The sequence below is a fragment of the Motacilla alba genome, chromosome 2, assembly GCF_015832195.1.
Source record: "Motacilla alba alba isolate MOTALB_02 chromosome 2, Motacilla_alba_V1.0_pri, whole genome shotgun sequence".
NCBI classification, from domain to species: Eukaryota; Metazoa; Chordata; class Aves; order Passeriformes; family Motacillidae; genus Motacilla; species Motacilla alba.
Genome location: NC_052017.1, coordinates 148,104,095 through 148,125,464, shown reverse-complemented (window position 1 = coordinate 148,125,464; position 21,370 = coordinate 148,104,095). Strand labels below are relative to the sequence as shown.

The window sequence follows — 21,370 nt, the reverse complement described above, 5'->3', positions numbered from 1 at the left end:
GAGACCAGCACTGGCATTTGTAACCCACCAGGGCCCTCTCAGAGTGGTGAACTCAGAAGGATGCAGTAAAGTGGGTACCTGGGGACAGCAGGAGAGGGCACTGAGACAGCCTCAGCAGGAAAACCAGCTTCTTGCATGACATGAAGGAGGTTTCTGGCACTCAAGTACAGAGGACAGGAGACTGCTGGAGGTCACACACCTCCACCACACAGAGCCACTAGTGTGCAACCAGCCTCTCCTCTCAGTGGGATCTATGGGCACCCTCTTGCTGGTTTGGCCATGCTCCAGCAGCTGATCCTGAGCAGAGCAAAGTGAACAGGCAGAGTACACCTTTTCCTGCACCCACCACAGTCTAACTGGTCATTATCCATCTCAACAGAGAGGCTAATGCATTATTAGGCATATCAGAATCACAGAAACACAGAACAGTCTGGGTTGGAGGAGACCTTAAAAATCACTTACTTCCAAACCTGCTGTCATGGCAGGGACACCTCCCACTATCCCAGGTTGCTCCAAGCCCCGTCCAACCTGGCCTTGATCACTTCCAGGGATGGAGCAGCCACACCTTCTCTGGGCGACCCAGTCCAGACTCTCCTCATCTTCACAGTGAAGAATTTCTTGCTCATATCTAATCTAAATCTATCCCAGTTTAAAATCATTCCCCCTTGTCCTATGTCTGTAACTCCTTGTTCAAAAAGTATAGAATTATAGAGCAGCTCAGGTTGGAAGAGACCTTCAGCGAGACATTCAGCCAGGTGCAATTTCACCTTTATCCCCAAAGTCTTTTTCTGGTACGATGGAGAGAGAAAGCTGAGTTGTCGTGCTGGGTTTCACCTGCTTGGCACTCAATGAGCTGCAGTTCCCCGGCAGCCAGGCTGGCTCCTTTTGCCTGGGTTGAATATGCCAAGCAATACATCTCTGAGAAAAATCCAGGCTGCCAAGCCGTGTTATGCTGTCTCCAGCTACCAATTATGTGGATAAATTGATTCTCATTAGAGTGATAAAGTAGCACAACAAATACACTTTCAGGAACCAGGCATTTTTCACACACCAACTTTGAGGCTTCCCACTGCTTTGATCAAACACACAGAAAATTGTCTGCAGGCTGTGGTGGTGTTAGAGACACAGACTTGTGGAGGCTGAGGAAAACCAGCAAGAGGCTTAAAATACACCAATTACTCCTCATTTGTGCACTATTGTGCAAGGCAGGTTGATCAGATGCTTTTTGAAGGGGCCACCATAAAGCTCACTCCAACCAGCAGCCGCCTCAGAGAATACCCAGGACTGAAATAGCAAGGGCCAGACGTCAGGAATCAGTCACTGGCAGGAGAGGGAAAGGAAGAGGAGTCGAGCTGCCTCTGTCCCCTGCCTAGATTAGATCTGTCTCATTCCAGGGCTGCTCTTCTCCCACTCACAACAGTATCAAGTTCACCCAGAGAATCAGAGCTTCTAAGATGCTGACATTAATAATTCCCAACTGTATTATTCTTTGTGAGCAGCTTACCTAAGGAAGTGTAAGATTATTTTAAACACTCTGATTTATTAATACACCCAGGATGGCTCAAGCCACTGGTTCTTGCCCAAGGGAGTTCAGCAATGGAGCCCAGCCTCTTGACTCACAGTATTGGGACTGATATATGACTAGCTATGATCAGATGGCGTATCTAAAAATACAGAGCCTGCGGTTTATTTTTCTTGGAAAATGGAAAGACACCCAAAGAAGCAGAGCCCAGTTTAGCAAGCACAGCAGGCTGGATTTTTGCTTTAAAGAAGCCAGCAGAATTTGCCCAAAAGAAGGTGCCACCTTAGGTTGTGTTACAGCCATGGGATTAACCTGTGGCTCCAGCACCATGGGGGAACCTCTGGCTGCTGCTGTGGCTCTAACTCTGAATTACACAGGACAGGGATGATGATTGCACATCCCTGCCCTAGGAGACACAAGCAATCAGCTTCCTCTTACCCAAAGGAAGCCTCTACACTGAGACCATCACAAACTGGGCTGGTCACCTGGTCCAGACTGGTGTTAATGAACTAAACCGTGCGAGACGAACCCACCTTGCACCATTCCCAGGGAAACTGCCTGGAACATCTCCAGACACCTCCACAGCTCTTATCAGGTTTGCCTTCTGTTGTCTCTTCTGTAGATTAAACAAGCCCAATTCTGCTGGTCTGCCCTTATGGATCACATTTGCTGCCTTCAGGTCATTCCAGCTGGTTTGGTTTGGATGTTTTCCAAGGCAGGAACACATCCCCTTTCATTAGTCAATTTAACACTATTTGTTACATGTAATAGTGCTTTTGTAGAAAATAATCCCTCCGGGTGACATGAAAGGCAAATCAAACAGCACCTTGCAGCACTCCCAACATAACAAAGACTGAAGCTGTCAGTACCAAGATGAAGTTATGGAAAGGAATGATTCAGCAGTGGCAGGTGGAGCTTTTGCTCCTGATAAGAAATTTGCTTTGAAATCTTAAGCACAAACTGGAGTAGGGGCTTGGTCCTCCCTCCATCATGACACCCACGGATCACACCTCAGTGAGTTCAAAACCTCACCAGCAGGGATAACCTGGTGCTGTCTATAATTGCATCCCAGACAAAGAAAATATCCCCTTGGGTTTCTGAACCATCATGTTTCCACCTGACTCAGGTCTCAGCAGGTTTTCTCTGCTCCAGATGGGAGACAAAAAGGTCCATAACCCAATACCCAAACATACCACCACCACCACAAATAGTACCAGCTGGATTCTGCTGCCCAGCACCCTGTTCCATTTGTTTTTAGGAGAAAAGTTATTATTTTGACATTGTGGTTTCCAGCAAATCACATAGGTGATTCCCTCCTTTCCTTCCTGAATGTTTCCCAGACCACTTCTGCAGATTCTGCTTAAAAGGATGATTCCAACCATAAGGAAACTGAGGCACCACCCCAGAAAATGGGGATTTTTGTCCCCAGGGAGGCCCCTCACACAGAACTTGCTTCAAGGACAGGATCTGTGATTCTAAGCAGCTGAGAACACAAAGGAACACACCTCCTCCAAAACAAAAGGGGGGAAAAAATCAGCAAATGTACCAGCTTTTTCCAGAGGCAGAAATTTTAGGAATCACTTGTAGGCAAGCAGCAGGGTGATTGTCGGGATTTTTTTTTTCTTCCCAAATGGGGCCCTTTCTTTTCTCCCCGTTCCTACAGGGCTTTTCATCACTGTGGCATTTCCTATGATAATCCCCCAGATTTATGCTGCCCTGCTCCAGATCAGAGCATTGCTGAGCTCTGTGCACGTCTAACAAAAGACAGCCCTGCCCTGAGCCCTTCCAAATCTCTCCAAACCAGGCAAACAAAGGGAATGGGAGAGGAGGATTAACATGTTTGCAGAGAGTGAGCAGGGAGAGGATGTCTTTCTCTAAAGCCTTTTTTTAGGTTTGTGGGTCCAAGTACCAGATTTTCCAAGTTGCAGGTGTCCTTCCTCTTGGGCTAGGTTACTAATATAACAAAAAACCCCAAAAGTTGAACAGATGGCCCTGGGAGCCTCCTGCTGCCCTTTTCCAAATTTGTGGTCACTGCTAAATCAGAGCAGGTGGAGACACCAGACTGGGTCCTTAAATTCCCCACAACTTCCTTTCCATGGTTTTTCAAATGTTCCTCTGGCCTCTGCATCCTTGCAGGGCACAGCACATCTTGAGTTCAAGGTTTTCAGCTCTTCAGTTCAAGGTTTTCTCAGCTCTGCCGCACTGCACTTCCCACTGCCATAAACACAGAAGCAGAGCGCTGAGAGCTCTCTGGGGGCTCTTCAACCATCCAGGGCCAACAATCCTGCCAATTCCTGCTCTGCAGCCTTCAAACCAGAGCTGGGCAAGAGCCACCCCACCCAGCACTGACCTCCCAGGGCATGGTGCCCAAGTAATGCCAAGGCCCAAAGCTTGTGCAGCTTTCCCCTTCAAGCACTAGTGTCCCAGTGACAAACAAAACCAATGGCAAATACTTTGCTGGGAATGGGGAGAGTTCTGCAGTGAGGTTATGACACTGGACATTGAGTTCTTGGCAATTAGCTTCTGAATCTTTGAAAAAAATAATCTAGCAAAAAAAAAAAAAAAATAGAGTACAAGAGGTGAGTGGCCAGACCTGGGTTGGGGGGCCAGAAAGATCACAGTGAGATCCTACAAAGGATCCCAAAGAAGTTTGGATCAGTAGGGACAGCTGAGACATGATATGTTTTGTTGGGTGGCCAAAGAGTCCTGGTGGCTCACTTTGCTGGTGCTTTGAACTGGGGAACCTTGTCAGAACCCCCACAATTGTAAGACCTGTGGTAAACTGTGCAGACTGGGATGGAGAGAGGGATCCTGGCTTACCCTCACAGGGTGCATTTATAACAGGTAAGGGACTTCACATCCCTTGTCATGCAAGAACTGGAGACAGGCAGGACCAATGTGCTCCAAACCACTCAGGAGAGACCTCAGGGCTGCCCAGAGGAGCAGCTCTTTGTGCACTGCAGGCATCTTCATTTTTCTTTCAGCTCAACAGGTCCATCAGTAAAAATGTCACAGCCTGGGGAGAAAAACTGAGGGGGAGCCAGTGGTCAGCAAAGCCAAGTCCCAAATATGCAGCAGGCAGGCAGGAAACTGGCTCCTACACTCTTCCTCCCCCATGCCTGACTTACCCAACAGGAGCCATGGCCATCATTTTAGGGCACCACTTGTCTTTCCCTGTCCCTCATCAAGCAGATGAATCACAGCTGGATCCCATCAGCAGAAGCCTCATATGGTGAGAGTCGGATCTCACTCCTTGCACAAACACACAGATGGGGAGCCTGTATCCCTGAGAGGCAGGGATACAAAATTATGGTGGCCTCCAGCCCTTGCAGTCCTCTGAGGACAGCAAGTGACAGTCCAGCAAGTGCTGGGAAGTGCCTGTGATGCTGAGCAGTTGGCAGAGGACACAGACTGTGCCCTGCAGAGCTGCTGACGTCAGGAAGGTACAGCTGCCTCTGGACCCTGCTGAGATGCCATCAAGAGAGCCAGCTGGACCATCTTTTGTGGCTCTCCACAGCCTCTGTTGCCCATGTTGGCAGTCGGGTAAAAAGCCCTGGGGGTATTAAATATCACTGGGGGAGCAATCCAAGCCCTCCTTCTCCAGGGATAAGTAGTTCACATTTCTTTGTCTATTTGGTGTTTCTATCCCGGCATTGCAGGAAAGGGACAAAGGTCATCCCTTGAAACAGATTCTAAGAGTCTAAGAATTAAGAGAGAGAGCTCTGATCTTTTCCTCCAGTCCTTCCAGCTGCACCTTAGGCATAACCAGCATGAATGTTTCAGGGTTCAGATCCCAAAGCAGTCCCAGGATCTTGCAGATGTCCCAGTATGACACACCTGGATCACCAAAAGAACAGCAAATAATGACCTCTCAATAGTCCAGCAGGTGAAGCCACATGTTGCTCTCTTTGGCTCCAAATAAGCAAGGGCCACAAGCTAAAAGCCAGGCTAGAGACAGATGCCAGCCTCAATCTTCAAGATTCTTTCAACTGGACTTCCCTTGGATTCTACCAAAACCACCAAAAAAACCCTGGATCTGCTTTCAGTGTCTGCCATTTGCCATGATATTACCTCCATAAAGTACCAGCTCAGGAGCCACCAAAGAGTAGTGTGTTCCCACACACGTGTCACTTCTTTCTGATAAGGAAGTGTGGTGGGGCTGAAAAACACCTGACCTAGGTGGAAAGTTCCTGCATATTTGGGGAGAGCCCTGTTGCCCACATATTTCCCCCTAAATCAAAGATGACTCCTGGAGGGTGGTCCAGTGCAGAAATTTCTCCACACCTGATCTACCTGTGACAACCTACATGGTTCTCTGGGTCAGTTCTGATTCACAGCATCCCATAATAGCCTTAGAGACCGTGGACAATCAAGAGTTTAGGGCTCATGGGCAGTGCATATCATAGAAACATACATTAATGTTTTCCAGCACTTTTTAAGGCCTGAGGATATTTTAGGGTAGATTAACCAGAAGGAGGAGTAGTTGGAAAGGGTAAAATGGGTGTAAACTCTCCTCAATGCCATTAAGTTTATCTGCCATGGCAAAGGGTTACTCACCTGGCAAGCTCACATTGTTGCCTTGCCATCAAGCCTGCTGCTAAAAAGAGGTTTTCCAGATAGGACAATGAAGATCCCACTCTTCAGTGTCTTCCATGCAGTGAGGATCCCACTCTTTGGGGACCTGCACACAGTCATGATCGTGGGTAAAGACTCCTCAGTTTTCTGAACTGTTATGTCTATGTCAAAGACCTTCTTAGGTAAGAATTCTCCTTCACTACTGAAGAAAAGAATTCATTTGTGAGGATCTGTTCAGTATAACAGAACTTAAATTCAGCTTCCTAAAAAAACACAGGCATGTTTGGACATTGGATTTGGGTCCTTGCAGAGCTGGTTAACAGAGACACCTTGAAAGCTGATCTGGCCATATGCCTTGAGCCCATCTCAGCTCTGTTAAAGTTCATCATGCAGTGCCCAATCTCACTCTCTTCTCCCACAGCAGGGGATCAAAGGATGCTCGGTTCCCCTTTTTGAATAGCACTGGAAGAGTACACCCTTCTACTGACAAAAACAGGACACATCTCCCCAGAGGGATGTGTGGTATCAGCTTTCTCTCCACCTCCCTCAAGAGCTGTCTGGCCTCCTGCTTTTCTCCACTGTGCCACAGAAGACTTTTAACCAGAGTCCTATTCTATATGGTTAAGGAATTGCTAGGAATTACCTTGGGCTAGTAGCATCCTTCCCTGATGTCATTTTTAGTCCTTCTACGTGCTGATTTCGACTGAGACAACACCTTCTTCCACCTACAATCTCACTCCAATATTTAACACTGTTGTATATTCAATGAACAAGCTTGAAAATTTTCCACTTACTAAAGTTTTACTCTTTTTTTTTCTGCCTTTCTCGCTCCCTCTGGGAGGGTGATAAATGACTGAAAATCAAGAGATGATAGAAGCTCTTCATTTATCAGCTGTGGTTGCAACTCCTCCTGAAGTTGAGTGTGGGAACCGGGTCTGGGACAAAGCATGGCCCTGAGCCCGGATGTGCCTTCTCCACCTTAACAGCAGCATCTGCTTCCCAATATGGCATGTTCTGCACTATCTCAGGCACAACTTGAAACTTTGCAGCTGTTGCCACTCAGAGCCTAGCTCTAAATCCAGCAAGGAGGGAGAGGCTGGGATAGTGGGGGAGTGCAGGGCACTGATTATCCCATGCACAGGGATGGGAACGCAGCTCTCATGTATCACGTGAAAGCATAAAACCAAACCAGTCCTCACATAGGAAGGACCAGACATTCTCAGAGAAGGTGGACAAAGTGCAGGTACCAATAGCTCATCCTGGAGAAAAGTCATCTCTTTCTTACAGTCTCACATTTGTAACTTCAGAGAGTCATCCTTAAATATAAATTTTTTTTATAGTCTGGGAGAAATTTAAGCATTTGCCACCATAGGGATTGAGAATGTCAGAATCACAGAATTCTAGAATGGTCTGGGTTGGAAGAGACATTAAAAGACCATCTAGTTCCAATCCCCTGCCATGGCAGAGACACTTGCCACTACACCAGGTTGCTCCAAGTCCCATCCAGCCTGGCCTTGAAGTCTTCCGGGCATGAGGCAGCCACAGCTTCTCTGGGAAACCTGTTCTGGTGCCTCTATAAGGTCTAAGTTCACCCACCCTGCCCAACATTAGACCATAGGTTGGTTTCTTCTCTTTGTTTCTACCCCTGTTGAACTTCCAGGATGGAGGGAACTGAAGGCAAGATGATCACCCAGAGAGGGCTCATGAAGACTTTCCAATCACACTTGCTTCCCAAGCATAAGGAAGTGAGAAACAAATGAAAGTTCTGGCATATGCCTAGCTAGAGGTCAGTTATGGAATGCCTGGATCAAGTCCCCTGGATCAGGGGGCTCATAAAGCCAAGGAGGATGTTCCTGAAACTGGGGGAACAGTCTGCTCCTCAATGTGCAGAAACTCAAAATAGAAAATCAATAAAATTACCAGACAAAAAGGATCAGCTCAGTCTTCCTGGGAAAGATCCAAGGGTGAAAAAGTAATTCCAGAAAATGAGGTCAACCTTCTCTAATAACCATAGCTACTGTTTGTGCTCCAGTGAGACATGCATGTGTGGAGTTTACCTCTCCTCTATTTATGGATTTGGCCTCTTGACCTGGAATTCAATGCCTCTCAGTTGATCCTGTCGTGTTGTGACAGGCCATATACTGCGTGTTTATTGCATTGGCACCAGTGTTGTCTTCATCTAAAGTGTGATGCAGGCCAGGGCTGATACTAAAATCCAGCATCTATCCTCTCTGTATTTCTAAACAGCTAATCTTGATGTAAGCTCTTGCTTTTTTTTCTGCCTTTTCTCCCAGAGGAAATCTCTAAAACTACTGCAAAGCTCCTGGAGAGAACATCTGTGCAAACCCCCCAGAAAGATTGGGGTTTGGTACCAGTTTAGAGCAAGAAGTGGAACTTGTGATGGAACTTGGGGGATTTTGAGTCCTTAGTGCATCAATCAGCAGGGGTGTCTTGAAAGCTGCTCTAGCCATGTGATTTGAACCCATCTCAAAAATGGGATAATTCTTTATGCTTTGTACAATGCCCGTGTCTTCTCATGTAGCCAAGGGTGTAGAGATATTTAAATCCCCACTCTGAGAGACACCTGACACCCACAATGACTATACCACCACTAGGAAAGGCCTGTATGAGGATGGAGGAACATGTTGGAGAACTCCTTGGTGGAGCTCTCAGACTCTCTATTGACACCCATGCTCAGCCATTTCAGCCCTGGATAGATCTCATTATCTCCTCTTCCAAATGACTGCAGCAGCTCTACCAAAGTGTGCAGGGTCACCCTTTGGTTCCCTGTGCCAGGGGTTTTCTCAGGGTCTGGACAGCTGGGTTGGTTCAAAGCACATCACAGGCTTTGTGGCATTTGGTTCAGCACCTTCCTGCAGTTGCCAGGGATGCTTCTCTCTAATCCCAGTTCACATCAGGAAGAGGAAAAGAGGGTGTTTTCCTCATGTCACACATGGTGGTGGCATTACAGTGGCCTTGAGCTGGCAAGTTCCCAGCAAAGAGATTTTGTTCCCACAGAGACACAGGCAAATTGACCTGGGGGCAGCAACATCAGTTTTAGTTTACTAGAGATGTTCAGGCATTAGCACCGTGAGTACAGCTGGAGCCCTCTTCAGCATTTACAGCACTTCATAAATTTCAGAGAGATTTAGGGCAAGGAGCCAGATGTTTGGGGAGAAATTCTGAACACTACAGACAAGTGGAAATATTTTTTTTTGGTAGTGTATATTTTTTCCCATTAGTTGCGAGGCTATATTTAGAAGGGGGGTGGGGAGGGGGAAGAGAGGGAGAGAACGCAAGAGACAGATTAGGCATTTCTTCATATTCTGTAGTCACTCCAGTTGTTCTGCTTGTAGGAACAGATGTCTCTTTCCTGGGCTGATAGCACTCAGGTCCACAAGGAAATTTTCTTACCAGCAGCTCCTCTAACATAGAAGGGAGATCGGGCCAGAGGTAAGTCTGTCCTTCATGCAGGAATACACTGCAGGGACCATTGCAGGGAATGCTTTGGGATATTAGTCAGAGACAAAGAGGGGGTCCTGGGATCAGATACAGTGGGGCACCAGGAAGGATTTGCTGGATATTGGACTCCAAGTCCTGGCTACTGCAACAGGGAGCCCTGGAAGGGGTGGGAACAGAAAGGGTCCTGCACTGAGCACGTGGATGAGCAGCTCAGGAAGTCTCTGGCTCTGTCCATGCAGCAGGTGTGGAAATCCCTTGGGAAGTGCCTGACCCGAAAAGCCAGGCTATGCCAGCCACTAGCAGGGGTTGCAAGGAGCTTCTCCCTTGTGACTTTCTTTGCTCTTGGGATTTGGGGCAGTGTAAGGATATTTGGTTGTTTTTCAAGGAGATGGAGGATAATGGAAGTGTGCAAGTTTTAGGCTTTCCCTCCTTGAAAAGTACTGTGACAGCTCTTGTGAGAAGGGGGGTGATGTTGTTTGTGCATGCGTAATCCCAGGTGTAATAAAATTTTGGTGAAATGCATTCAGGAAGGTTTTGGAAGGCAGGAGAAGAGATGGTGCACTGCCTGGAATGGGGTCAGCTGCAAGTGGGGATGTTTTACCTGTTTGGCTATGCAGCAGGGTGCAAGCTCAGGTCTAGGAGAGGTGCTGTCTTCCCTCTCTGAACCCACTTGCTGGGTTAGTAGAGGAGAAAGCAGATCCTTTCCAAGGTCCTTGGCAGACCCCTGCAGAAGTGCTCCCTGCTTTCACAGCAATACACTCACCAACAACGTGGAGAGTGTTAAGAAATGCTTGCGTTTTTCCAGGTTAACCGGGTGAATCCAAAATCTGTGGAACTCTGAAGGCACTGTGGGTTCTGCACAGCACTGTCATATGTGCCTTGCTAAGGAAACCACAGAAATCGATCTTCCAAAGGGTTAAGACATGGTTGTCCATCCTGGGATGCCTCAAAAACTCTCTGCTCCCTAACTGGGTCTCCCACCTTGCTGCATTCCCCAGGCCAAGACCACACATGGCTCTGTGCCTCAGTTTCTCCTTGCAGCCAAGAGAGCAGCACAGCTGGGAGTGAGTGCTGGGAGGCAGAGCTGGTACACCTGACCCCTCTGCATCACCCCTGCATCCCTACCTGCAATGATGCCCTGTGCTTCCTGGGATGTGAGCATTATTTCACCAGTCCTGCATTCCCTGGCTGTGCAGGAGCCCAGGTATTTCCCCAACAGTAGAATTCTGCTGTTCTTCTTCTTTTGCTGCCCTTCTCACCTTCTTGCCAAAGGACAGAGAAAGCAGGCAGCTGAAGGCAGAAAGAGGAGAAGGTGCTCAAAGAGTGCTAAATTTGCAATTAAAAATTTCCTTCTTAAAAGCAAGCAGCAGTACACAGTCCAGTTATTGTTTTTGGACTTGCCTGTGAAGTTCCTGCATGTGCCTATATGGTAATTTTCACTGCACAGTTCTTCTTGCACACAGTCACAATAGCTGTTATTCCAAACTGACATTTCCAGCACTTTGTCTCAGGCACCCTGGAAACGCTCGATGGATTACTGTAATCCCTATAAAATCAAACACATTTCTCTTTTACTGTTACAACCTCCCAAGAAGACGGGCTTAAATTCATCTTTACTGGCTGAACCCATAGGAGTCCAAACCTATATGTTTTGTTTAAGATGTAACTTTAAAAAAGAAAAAAAGTTAATCATCCTGGAAAAAAAAATCACTCAAAAATATGTGTTTTCCCCTCACATATAATGGTCCACAAGGAACAGAGAGGGATACACTCAGGAAGTCATGCTCTGATTTCTCTGCAAGCAACAGAGCTGGAAACACACAGCACCTACTGCAGAGATGTCATTCCACGTTCCCTTGTGACAGATGGCACTTGGTACGAGCCCTGACAGGGTATGAGATATTGGTCCTTTAAATGCTAGCAGCATGATTGATAGAGCGTTCACCAAAACACTTGGCATTTCTGTCACTGCAAGGCCAAGATCTGATAACACAGAAAAGAGGGACATGAAAGATACAGTGGAATTGATAAGGCATCGTAGACATCCAAATATTTCAGGAGGGATTTTTCTACATAGTGTGCTATAAACGAGCAAAAAGAGGCAAACGCCCCTTTATTATTACCTTTCTTATAGGTGACCAGTACCTGCAAGCCTCATCAGAGATGTGCTGGGGGACCTCTAGGTGCCCACCACTGCTGGGTGGATATTTGTAGGTCTGGAGAGGCAAAGTATGTACAGTCCCACTTCTCTTTTTGCATGCACAGGCACATCTGGGCTCTTTCTTTCAAAGACTGAGGCATTGCTGCTGCAAATGGCCATAGAAGAGGTATAAACTCATTTAAAAAATCTGCCAGTTTGTGAATTTCCTTCTCTGTGTATCTCTGGGAGCTTCATTTCGGTGTTTTCATGCATGCTCAGGACAAGGGCTGAGGGAGAACCATGCAGACCTTTCCAAGTTTTAAATAGATTGTCTCTGGGGTGTCCAGGACTGTGATCTGTCACCTGGTTTTTAGCAGCAGGTTCAAGCCTGGATGCAGAGAGTTGGCATTTGGTCCAAGCCAAGTGGCATCGGTCCCATCTGGGTCACTTTGCTCCGTGGAGAAGAGGAATGCACTTTGGAGAGCTGTGCTCTCCCTCATCTAACTGGCAGTGATTCCTCATGGCCCAGGGTGACCTGTAGGACTAAATCACTGCTTGGGCACCCACAGACTATTTCTTGTCGCAAAATGAATGAGGGATGTGGGTGCCTCACCTTCAAAGGATCTGATTTTGGCCTTGGGCCCACGGAGAGCACAGGATCCACCTGTGTGTACGCGCAGCATTGAACTGGGCATGGTGGGTGGAGCTCAGATCACAACACAGGGCAATATCCATTGCTCATCCACAGCAGGGCCTTGGAGATGGAGGAGCACATAGAGGCAAACTGGGCATCTCAGGCAGGAGGCAAACAGCTCAACAGCACATCAACAATACCAGCCCAACAACCAGCACTGCATCAGCCTCCACACATCCTCAGTCTGTGATTGCTTCTAGGTCTTGAAGGATTACCCTTATGTCTGAGACTGGACATACAAGTCTTCCCCCTTGCCAGATGGGAAATCTGATTTTCATGGCCAACATTAGAGATTCAAAAGTCAGTTTGGGGGTGTTAATCTCTCTTGGCCTTGAGAGGAAGGTGTATGAGGAGCAGGTGAGGTCACTTGGTCTGTTCAGCCTGGAGGAGACTGAGGGGAGACCTCATTGAAGTTAAAACTTCTTTGTGAAAGGAGGAGCAGGCACTGATCTCTTCTCTGTGGTGAGCAGGGACAGGACCTGAGGTAATGGCCTGAAGCGGTGTCCAGGTAGGCTTAGATTGGATATTGGGAAAAGGTTCTTCACCCAGAGGGAGGTTGGGTACTGCAACAGGCTCCCCAAGGAACTGGTCACAGCACCAAGCCTGACACAGCACAAGGAGCTTTTGGACAACTCTCTTGGGCACATGGTGTGACTCTTGGGGATGGTCCTGTGCAGGGGCAGGAGTTGGACTCAGTGATCTTTGTGGGTCCTCTCCAACTCAGGATATTCTGTGATTCTGTGATTCCAGACCAAAGCTGTAATTCAGGAGATGACTATTCAAACCACCGGACAAAGTAGGACTTGCTGGCCATCACACTCTTTATGGCACATGGGCAAGCAGACCATGGCTGAATAGTGCCAACACCCAGCAATTAGATATCATCTGTCCCAGTCAGGCTGGTTCTCCCATGGTTTGGCATAAATCTGAAATTATTTCTCTTCAGGAAAACAACAAGAAGCAGGCAATACTCTGTTTCACAGAAACCATCCAGCCCTGTTTGCTGTGTTTCAATGCCAGAGCAATTGTGAATTTGCAGGGAATAAGACCTAAATGAAAGGATGTGTAGTGGAGAGTGTTAACAAATGACTTGCAGGTTCACATTAGAGGAAATAAGGATCACTCTCAGTGCCTGTTTGTGTGGTTGTCAGCTCCGATTTCCTCCGTCCTCCTAATGTTTTTCAATCTGCTGCCTAATTTCAACTAGAATTTGGCAGAAGGGAAAGATCACCTCAATTTTCAGGAAATTAGGCAGCAAAGAAAGGAGAAAGTCAAACAAGTGTTGGAGCCAAGGGAAGAGCTGGAATGTGAGTGCTCATTAAGGCAGCCAAGTGTCCACATGGGAAAGAGTTATAATAAGCATCTCAAGCAGGGCAAAGCATTCCCCCAGCCCTGCAAGCCACTGTGAGACATGAGACTGCAAGAAATCAGGTGTCATTTAATCTGACACTCAGAAAACTATGTGTTTTGTGTCTCCAAAGTCCCTTTTATGTCCATGGCATTGGAGGGGAAGGAATAATCCAGCTCTGCTCTGGATTTGGCACTTTCTAACTGCAATTCCCCAGAAGGTGGGTGTTTCACACACTTGTTCCAGCCACCCTCAAACCTGGAGGTTTAAAGGAGATCTCAGTGCCCAGGATTCAAGTGAGAGCAGAGACCTGATGCCCATAAAAATGGGATCTTACCTGCCCTGAGAATAGTCCCATTTCTGCTTTGGAATAGAATCTGTCTCCCCCAGAATTATTTCTCTTCTCACAGCCCAAGGGCAAGATGGGCACCAGCTTTTTCCTTTCAGCAGCTGGATTCATTCCCTGTCTCTCCCTTTTTTTCTCTGTTCCCCCTGTCAGCAAACCCACCCTCCCCAGGCTGAGCACAAGACACACAGAGCAAGCTCCACCACATATAGGGCAAGGTCGACATGCATAAAAACACCATATTTGGCCAGTTTGATCCAGAGTTGAGTGAGAGCTTGCCAGAAGGAGAATCATACAATTTAAATTGAAAGAGAGTGAGTTTAACCCTTCATTTATAAATATGATGATAAATCACCCAGGGAACTTTAAACACAGGAAGGCTGAAAAGCTAAACACACACTGCTTGCCACCCCAGGCAGCAGAATAACACCAGCAGGCAGGACAGGGTGAGGGTAACAAGGGGGATGATAGAGGAGCCAGGTTGCCATATCAGATGTTCCAGTTCAGGACAGGGAGATGAGAAAAGCTGAAGCTGTTTGTACTAAATTACACTCGTGCTTGTTAACGTCCTTTTCAACTTTCCGATCCCAGTGTGTGGCTCTGGTGTTCTCTGGGTCTGCACACAGAGATCCTTTCTGCACACCAATAAATAATCCTTTTGGCATGCAGTTAGGACAAAACTCAGTTGTCTGACCTGGCTTTTCTTTTGTATCCTATTACTTGAATTGCTGAGCCAGATCCAAAAGTCCCCTGGGCTAAGGAAGTGAACCCCATTAATTTCAGCAAGGTCAGGGTGAGCCTTAAGGCTGTCACCAGGCACAAGGCTGAGTGAAGTGGAATATGGGATGGCCAAGGATCTCCTCCTGGAGCGGACACAGCACTGGGGGCTGCCCATGCTAAGTTAACAAGTGTGATGCCAAGCAGCGAGTGAGTGAGGGAAGAGGCTGCAGGACCTGTTTTCAGCACAGTGGCCATCTGTTTCCTATTTGGCCCAAGAATAATGGAACTGGTTGTGTCACACAACAATGAGAAAGTATTTCAGAGCAAGTACCCCTCTCCCAGTGCTGAGCAGGGACCTTTATCAGAATGAGGGAAAGCAGGTCAGCCTCCATTCTCTGTCCCTCCCTTTATCCCATTTCTACTCAGATTCCTGCTGTACTTTTAAGGAAATGCTACCCACAGTTTTCCAGCCAGACAGACAAAATCCAGCCTGAGAGGTATAACATAACAGCATAGGCCAACTGGCACGGTCAGACAGCACTCAAAAGGATGCATATTTACCCATCTTGGGCTTTGCAGACTGCCAGCTCCAAGAAACAGGGATTGCATGGAAATCTGGGGGGCTGAGAGCTCAGGAAGGTATGAAGTAGACTAAGCTCCAAGCTCTTTGAGGATTTTAGGAAGGGGGTTAACCCAAAGTCTATTTGCTCTAAAAGTAAAGGTAGCTCTTGCAGCTCTGCATGACCTCATGCTGTAGTCATGAGCAATAAATAGTACAAAACACAGCAAAATAAAGGTTTGCAGAGGCTGCAAAGCCCTTCAGTAATTTAGCCATGCCCCTCACTGACTTCCACATGCCACCACATCATGGTGATGAGTAGCTGAAATTACTCACTTTAATACCTGCATGAATATGTCTGATGGTAGGGAAAGAGACCTGGTTGAGATAGTATTTGGACTCAGAGAGAGGAAGAATGCAAAATCCTTGGAAATACTTTAGCCTTGCTCAGACACAAGGTCAGGCTGCCTTTCTGTGTTGCAAAATGGGGCAATGTACCTTTCTCACGGGCTTGGAGTCCCACAACGGAAAAATCCTTAGCATCTGTAAACTGGGGGTTTGGTTCGGCTCCATCTCATTAAAAACACTCAGAGGAATTCTATTGCTTTGCTAGTCCAGTTCTCCATCCTTTCTGCTTCTGAGCCATGAGATGAGAACAGTCCCACAAAGAAAGGAAGAGGCCATTCACCCAAACATCCATCAGTAACAATTTGATTAGAGGAAGATTTTTCCCACCACAGCCCAAGAGGCAGCTTTTCCACAGACTGTCAGGGAGGAAATCTTCAGGATTAATTAAATTTGCTGAGACTTCTTTCATGTAGTTGTTTGGATTTTGAGTTCAGATAGGGCAGCGATGGACTGGGAAAGCTCTAATGCAGCACTTCTTTGCATATTTAATTTGGCAAAGACAATGTTACCTGTTGTTTTTCAGCAATTTACAATATCTGGAGTTTATTTCCTTGCACATGGGGCTCAGTAGAAAAGGTGGCTATGTAAGCCAAGACATTGTATATGCTGATTATTTTAATTTTCTATTTGCCTGTAACATGTCCTACATCCCTCAAAGGCATTGGGAGGATGAGGAACATTTGAATGTATTTGGAATTGCTGATTTCTTTGAGACAAAAAAGGCAAAATAGGATGAATATCAGGTGTTTGTGATAAGGGATCTCAAACTGAACAAAAATCTCCCAGAGGAGACAAGCTACTAACAAGAGGCAAAATCAGAGCAAACAGCCAGTGCCATGGAATTACAATGAGAAGACAAATGCATGTGCAATTCAATAGAGTTTTGTGCAAATTCAGGGATGGGATGGGTGATTTTGTCTTCTCCCCTTGCTCAGGTATGTGTCTGAGCACAGATATACAAGCTCACACTGCACTCCAGGGGCATCACAGTCTTTCTTTATTCCTTGGCTTCCACAGTGCTCCTCTTGATAGCATCTGCAAAGAGAAATCTGGGAGCAGATCCAGGCATCTGCTCATTTCAGTTTGTTTTCATAATTAAAGAGTGAAACAAACAAACAGAGAAGATGGTGAGAACTTTAGGAAATCAGTAGAAAATGGGCCAGGGCTCTGCATCATCCCCATGCATCTTTCTCAGGTGCCAGACTTTGCAACTCCACTAATTTCAGCCTATTTTGGGGCCAGTTTTCCCTGGTTTTTTTCTGTCAGTGTGCTTGGCACAAAATGTGGAAGAGACAAGACTCTCCCTCAGGAGTCTGCAGGCTCAGTCAGACCCAAACAAAATGCCATGAACATGTGTGCTACTTTGGCTGCCACCGGAGCTCAGTGCCGGGTGAGGTATTCTGGTCATTCCCAAAACAGATGGTGTTCCAACGTCTGGTTTCTGCTGGAGATGGCCTAGAGGGAAAAGAGGACAGAAACTAGCATTGTTCCTCTTTGTCCAGTAATTCTTTGGGGCATTACAGGTGGCCTGACCTCAGGCTTCAGGATTTCAGTCCTGCAGTGTATTCTGGCACTAGGTTGGATCTCAGGAGGGCTTTATGTTTGAGCATCAGCCATTCCAATGGACAATTCAACTCCTTGGGCTTCAGTGTCTATCTAAATTTTAAAAATTGACATTTGGTTAGAAATATCCTTCTGAGCTCAAGGACATTAAAAACTAGCTTTTTCCTTCAAACCAGTTCCACAGACTGAGGCAAGAAGAAACTAAAGCAATCCCCAGATTCCAGGCCAACAAACCCAAGATCCATCATGATGGCAAAGTCACTTCTCCAAGAATTTTCACACCTGCTCTTCTAAATTCTCAGTCCTAATCTCTGCTTTTTCTCAACAAATGTTCTGCTTCACTCTCACCTGGCTTGAATGAACCCAGCAGAGTAATCACAACTAGGCTGTAGCATCCCATGAGGACTACTGATCTTGAATGTTGACTATTGGCCAAACACTGGTGAGATACATTAGGAGTGTTATATGCAGGAAATGCAGAGAGACATGGCAGGCAGGCAGAAGAAGGCTTTGGCACTCATGAGGCAGGCTCAGAGCTGCTGTGGTGTTCTCTGGACTCAGTACTGTCACTGCAGAACATTTTCTTTTGGCCAGCAGGGACTCTCTTCAGGATCTACTTTTCACTTTTGTCCTAAGTAGCTTCCTCCTCCACTTTATACACAGCCACCAACAGCCTGAAGCACCTCACAGGTGATACAGCACCTTTGGTCCATCCTCCTGATCCCCATAAGCAGCAAAAAACATTAGAGGAGGGGAAAAAAATCTGCCAGAGGATGGGGTATGCCTGGGGGAGCTGGACATCCTGACTCCCTCAGCAATTCCAGACTTCTACACTGAGACACCCACTGCAGTTCTGTGAGCACTGGGACATGTGTTTGCAGCTCCTTGTCTCCCAGTCCTTCTGCATTTGGCTCATTAGCAGGGATTTCAAACCCTCATAAATCAACTCTTTCAGCATCATTCTCTGCTGATCCAAGCTGATTTTTTAACCTCAAAGCCCTGCCCAGCCACTTTGAGATATTCCAGACATTTTTCAACCATTTATTTTTATTGAAACCAGCCAAGTCTCTGTATATATTTGTCTTTTTTTTAAATCTTTTTAATATACAAATCAGTTTAAAATAGTGTATAAGTCAGGAATGATTTGCAAATTAAACTGTCAAACCCTGGCAGGACCAGTGGCTTACACCCTTAGCTTGAAATCTTCTGGCTGCTGTTGATGTGAACACATATCTGTAGAAGATGCCACACAACCTGCTTCTGCTTTCTCAGAAAATTCAGCCTTTCTTTGATTACTGGGAAATCTTACAGCTCCTGAAAACACTGCTGCATCTAACTCTCTAATGGGATCACCTGCCCAAGGCAAGGGAAATTTTAGGAATCAGATGCTGGGGTTATGGTTATGCAAAGGTCTTCTGGCCTTAAAACCATTTTTGTACAAGGAAGAGGAAGAGAAACTTGAAGTGGGGTGTGTGTCTCTTCCCTAAAACATGCATCTGGAACCACTACAAGACACTAATTATAAACACAGGTACTTTTCTTGCAATTATTGGTAATTACATATTGGTAGATGGGGATCTACTACTCAGGATGGGCAAATATGCTGGGTAAAATGTTTTTAAGTGACAAGATTTTGAGCCCTAAGGAATGCTGACATATTTATCACTATAGCTCCATTTCTTTTCTTCCAGATTACTGGAAGTCAATGACCATGCCGACCTCCTCCACCCAAATGCCAGCCCTTGACTCTATCAATTCCACCGAGCAACCTAACTCCAACATCAACTTGTTCTCCAAGTTCATCCACTCAGACAAACAATTGTTCACAGATTTTTATAGCCTGTGGATTGTCCTGATGGTAGTCAATGCCATCATTTTCCTGGTGGGTGTTGTTCTGAACAGCTTGGCGCTGTATGTCTTCTGCTTCCGTACCAAGACAAAAACCACCTCTGTTATTTACACCATCAACTTGATTGTAACTGATCTCCTGGTGGGCTTTTCCTTGCCTGTCCGGATCATCATGTTCTACAGTGCAGGGGATTGCAAGAATTGTTCCTTGGTTCACATCTTTGGCTACTTTGTCAACATGTACTGCAGCATCCTCTTCTTGACGTGCATCTGCGTTGACCGCTACCTGGCAATAGTGCAGGTGGAAGCCTCACGTAAATGGAGGAACCCCACCTGTGCCAAGGGGATCTGCATCTTCATTTGGATCTTTGCCACTGTGGTGACTTTCTCCATCCTGACCATGGCAATACGATTTGCCAAGTGCTGCCTCTCCAAGATCCTAGTCCTGATGGTCTGCGAGTACTTCTTCCCCCTCATCATAATCATCTTCTTCACCACCAGGATTATGTGTGCCCTGTCCAAGCCCAGCCTCATGCACCAGAGTCGGGAGAGGAGAATGAGGGCTGTGCAGCTCCTTATCACCGTCCTCATCATCTTCATGATCTGCTTCACTCCTTTCCATGTGCTGCAGGTCGCAATCTCCATCAACCCAGACATGCCCCACAATGTCAGCCTCCTCGTCTACCACGTGACAGTGACTCTGAGTAGCCTCAATAGCTGCATGGACCCCATTGTCTATTGCTTTGTCACCAATAACTTCCAGTCAACCATGAAAAACATCTTCAGGAAAACCGAGCCAGAGCAAACTAATGCAGACATCCTGGGTATGAACAAGAACTCCAAGTGCTCCAACGCAAACATCACCTTCTCAAACACAATAGGAAGCCCTCTGAGCTTGCCATCACCAAGCAGTGTTCAGATATAACCCACATCTGATGGGACACGTTGCAGTAAGCCAGTGCCATGATGCTGGAATATTGATAGGATGCACAATACTATAGTTTTTGAACCCTTTGTGGTTTAGGCTGAGGTTCAGACTGACAGTGGTGGAATTCATTCCTCAAGAACATTGCGGTCTGTTTCGAAATGGAACCTACAATGCTGTTAGTACCATACAAAAGAGAGTCCAATAATTACTGTTCCCAGTAGGGAAGTTTTCTTTGTATTTTAATACAGACATTTTGCTAGCAACAAACTCTTTACTGTGGTTTTCTTTGCATGTTTGTCATCATAATTCAACACTTCTAGGATGACTTAGAAAGCAGGATAGCTCTGGTTTGTAATGAAAGATTTTATGCCTATATACTTAAGAATAAAGTACAAGAAGGATGTTTCCAGAGCTATCCACAACAAAGATTTTAGATGCCAATGGAATGGGAAAGAAAGTATTCTAGGCCACATGTCACTAGTGACTACACATTCATTCCTGAAAAAGTCTGAACCTTCTCAGGGAAGACATGAAGTCAAGCAGTGAAGTCTCCTTTTGGCTATAAGAAAAAATGCATGTCAGTGTATATATTTTCATACATATTGTGTTGGGGAGAGGTTAAGGATATGTTCCACCTGTATTTGGATCACTAAATCCCCTGAATTGCAGATGAGTATACAAAAATCTGTGAAAATTAACATGACTCCCAGCAAACTCTGCTGTTCCGCTCTGTCTCCCTGAGGAACAGCCAAGATGAAAACCAGAACCAGACTATAATGCTATACTACTCTGGTTTGGTTTTTCTTCCTGGCATGTTGTAACATCAGGGCTTGCTGTCCTAATTCCCCCAGCAGCCCATCCACTCAGTCACTCAAAAGCCAATACTTCCAAGCACAGAAAAAGAATGCATCTCAGGTCTCTACGCTGAAATCATTCACCCCAGGACAAACTCACCAGGATGTTTTAAAGAGCCATGTTTAGCTGTGTCTTACATGCCTAAAGAGGCTAAGGATGCTGCAAAATTCAAGCCCCAATGGTGGGGGAATGTTTCAGATGACATTATATCAATGAAACAAAGCAAATACAAGAAAAAGTTATCCTAGGAAACCTGCAAAACCCGTGGCATGAGCAACAATAACTGTTGTTGCTCCACATTTCCTCACTCACATCTATAGCCACTCCATCTGGAAGGCTACTATGAATTCATCAAGTCTAGTGATCAGCCTTTCCTAGCACTCACTGGTGTTACGTATCAGA

At 46.3% G+C, this 21,370-nt stretch overlaps 1 protein-coding gene across 1 annotated transcript; it reads left to right on the top strand.

Moving 5' to 3' along the window:
- The first annotated feature begins 9,409 nt into the window (after positions 1-9,409).
- On the top strand, positions 9,410-20,531 carry GPR20 (G protein-coupled receptor 20). Its single transcript, XM_038128135.1, has 2 exons — positions 9,410-9,550; positions 19,029-20,531. Exon 2 carries the CDS (start codon positions 19,043-19,045, stop codon positions 20,108-20,110), a length of 1,068 nt encoding a protein of 355 aa, XP_037984063.1. The 5' UTR covers positions 9,410-9,550; positions 19,029-19,042; the 3' UTR covers positions 20,111-20,531.
- The last annotated feature ends 839 nt before the right edge of the window (positions 20,532-21,370 follow it).

Bases quoted from the DNA above. Each gene is read 5' to 3' on its own strand.
- GPR20 (XM_038128135.1), top strand. From the start codon at position 19,043: ATGACCATGCCGACCTCCTCCACCCAAATGCCAGCCCTTGACTCTATC.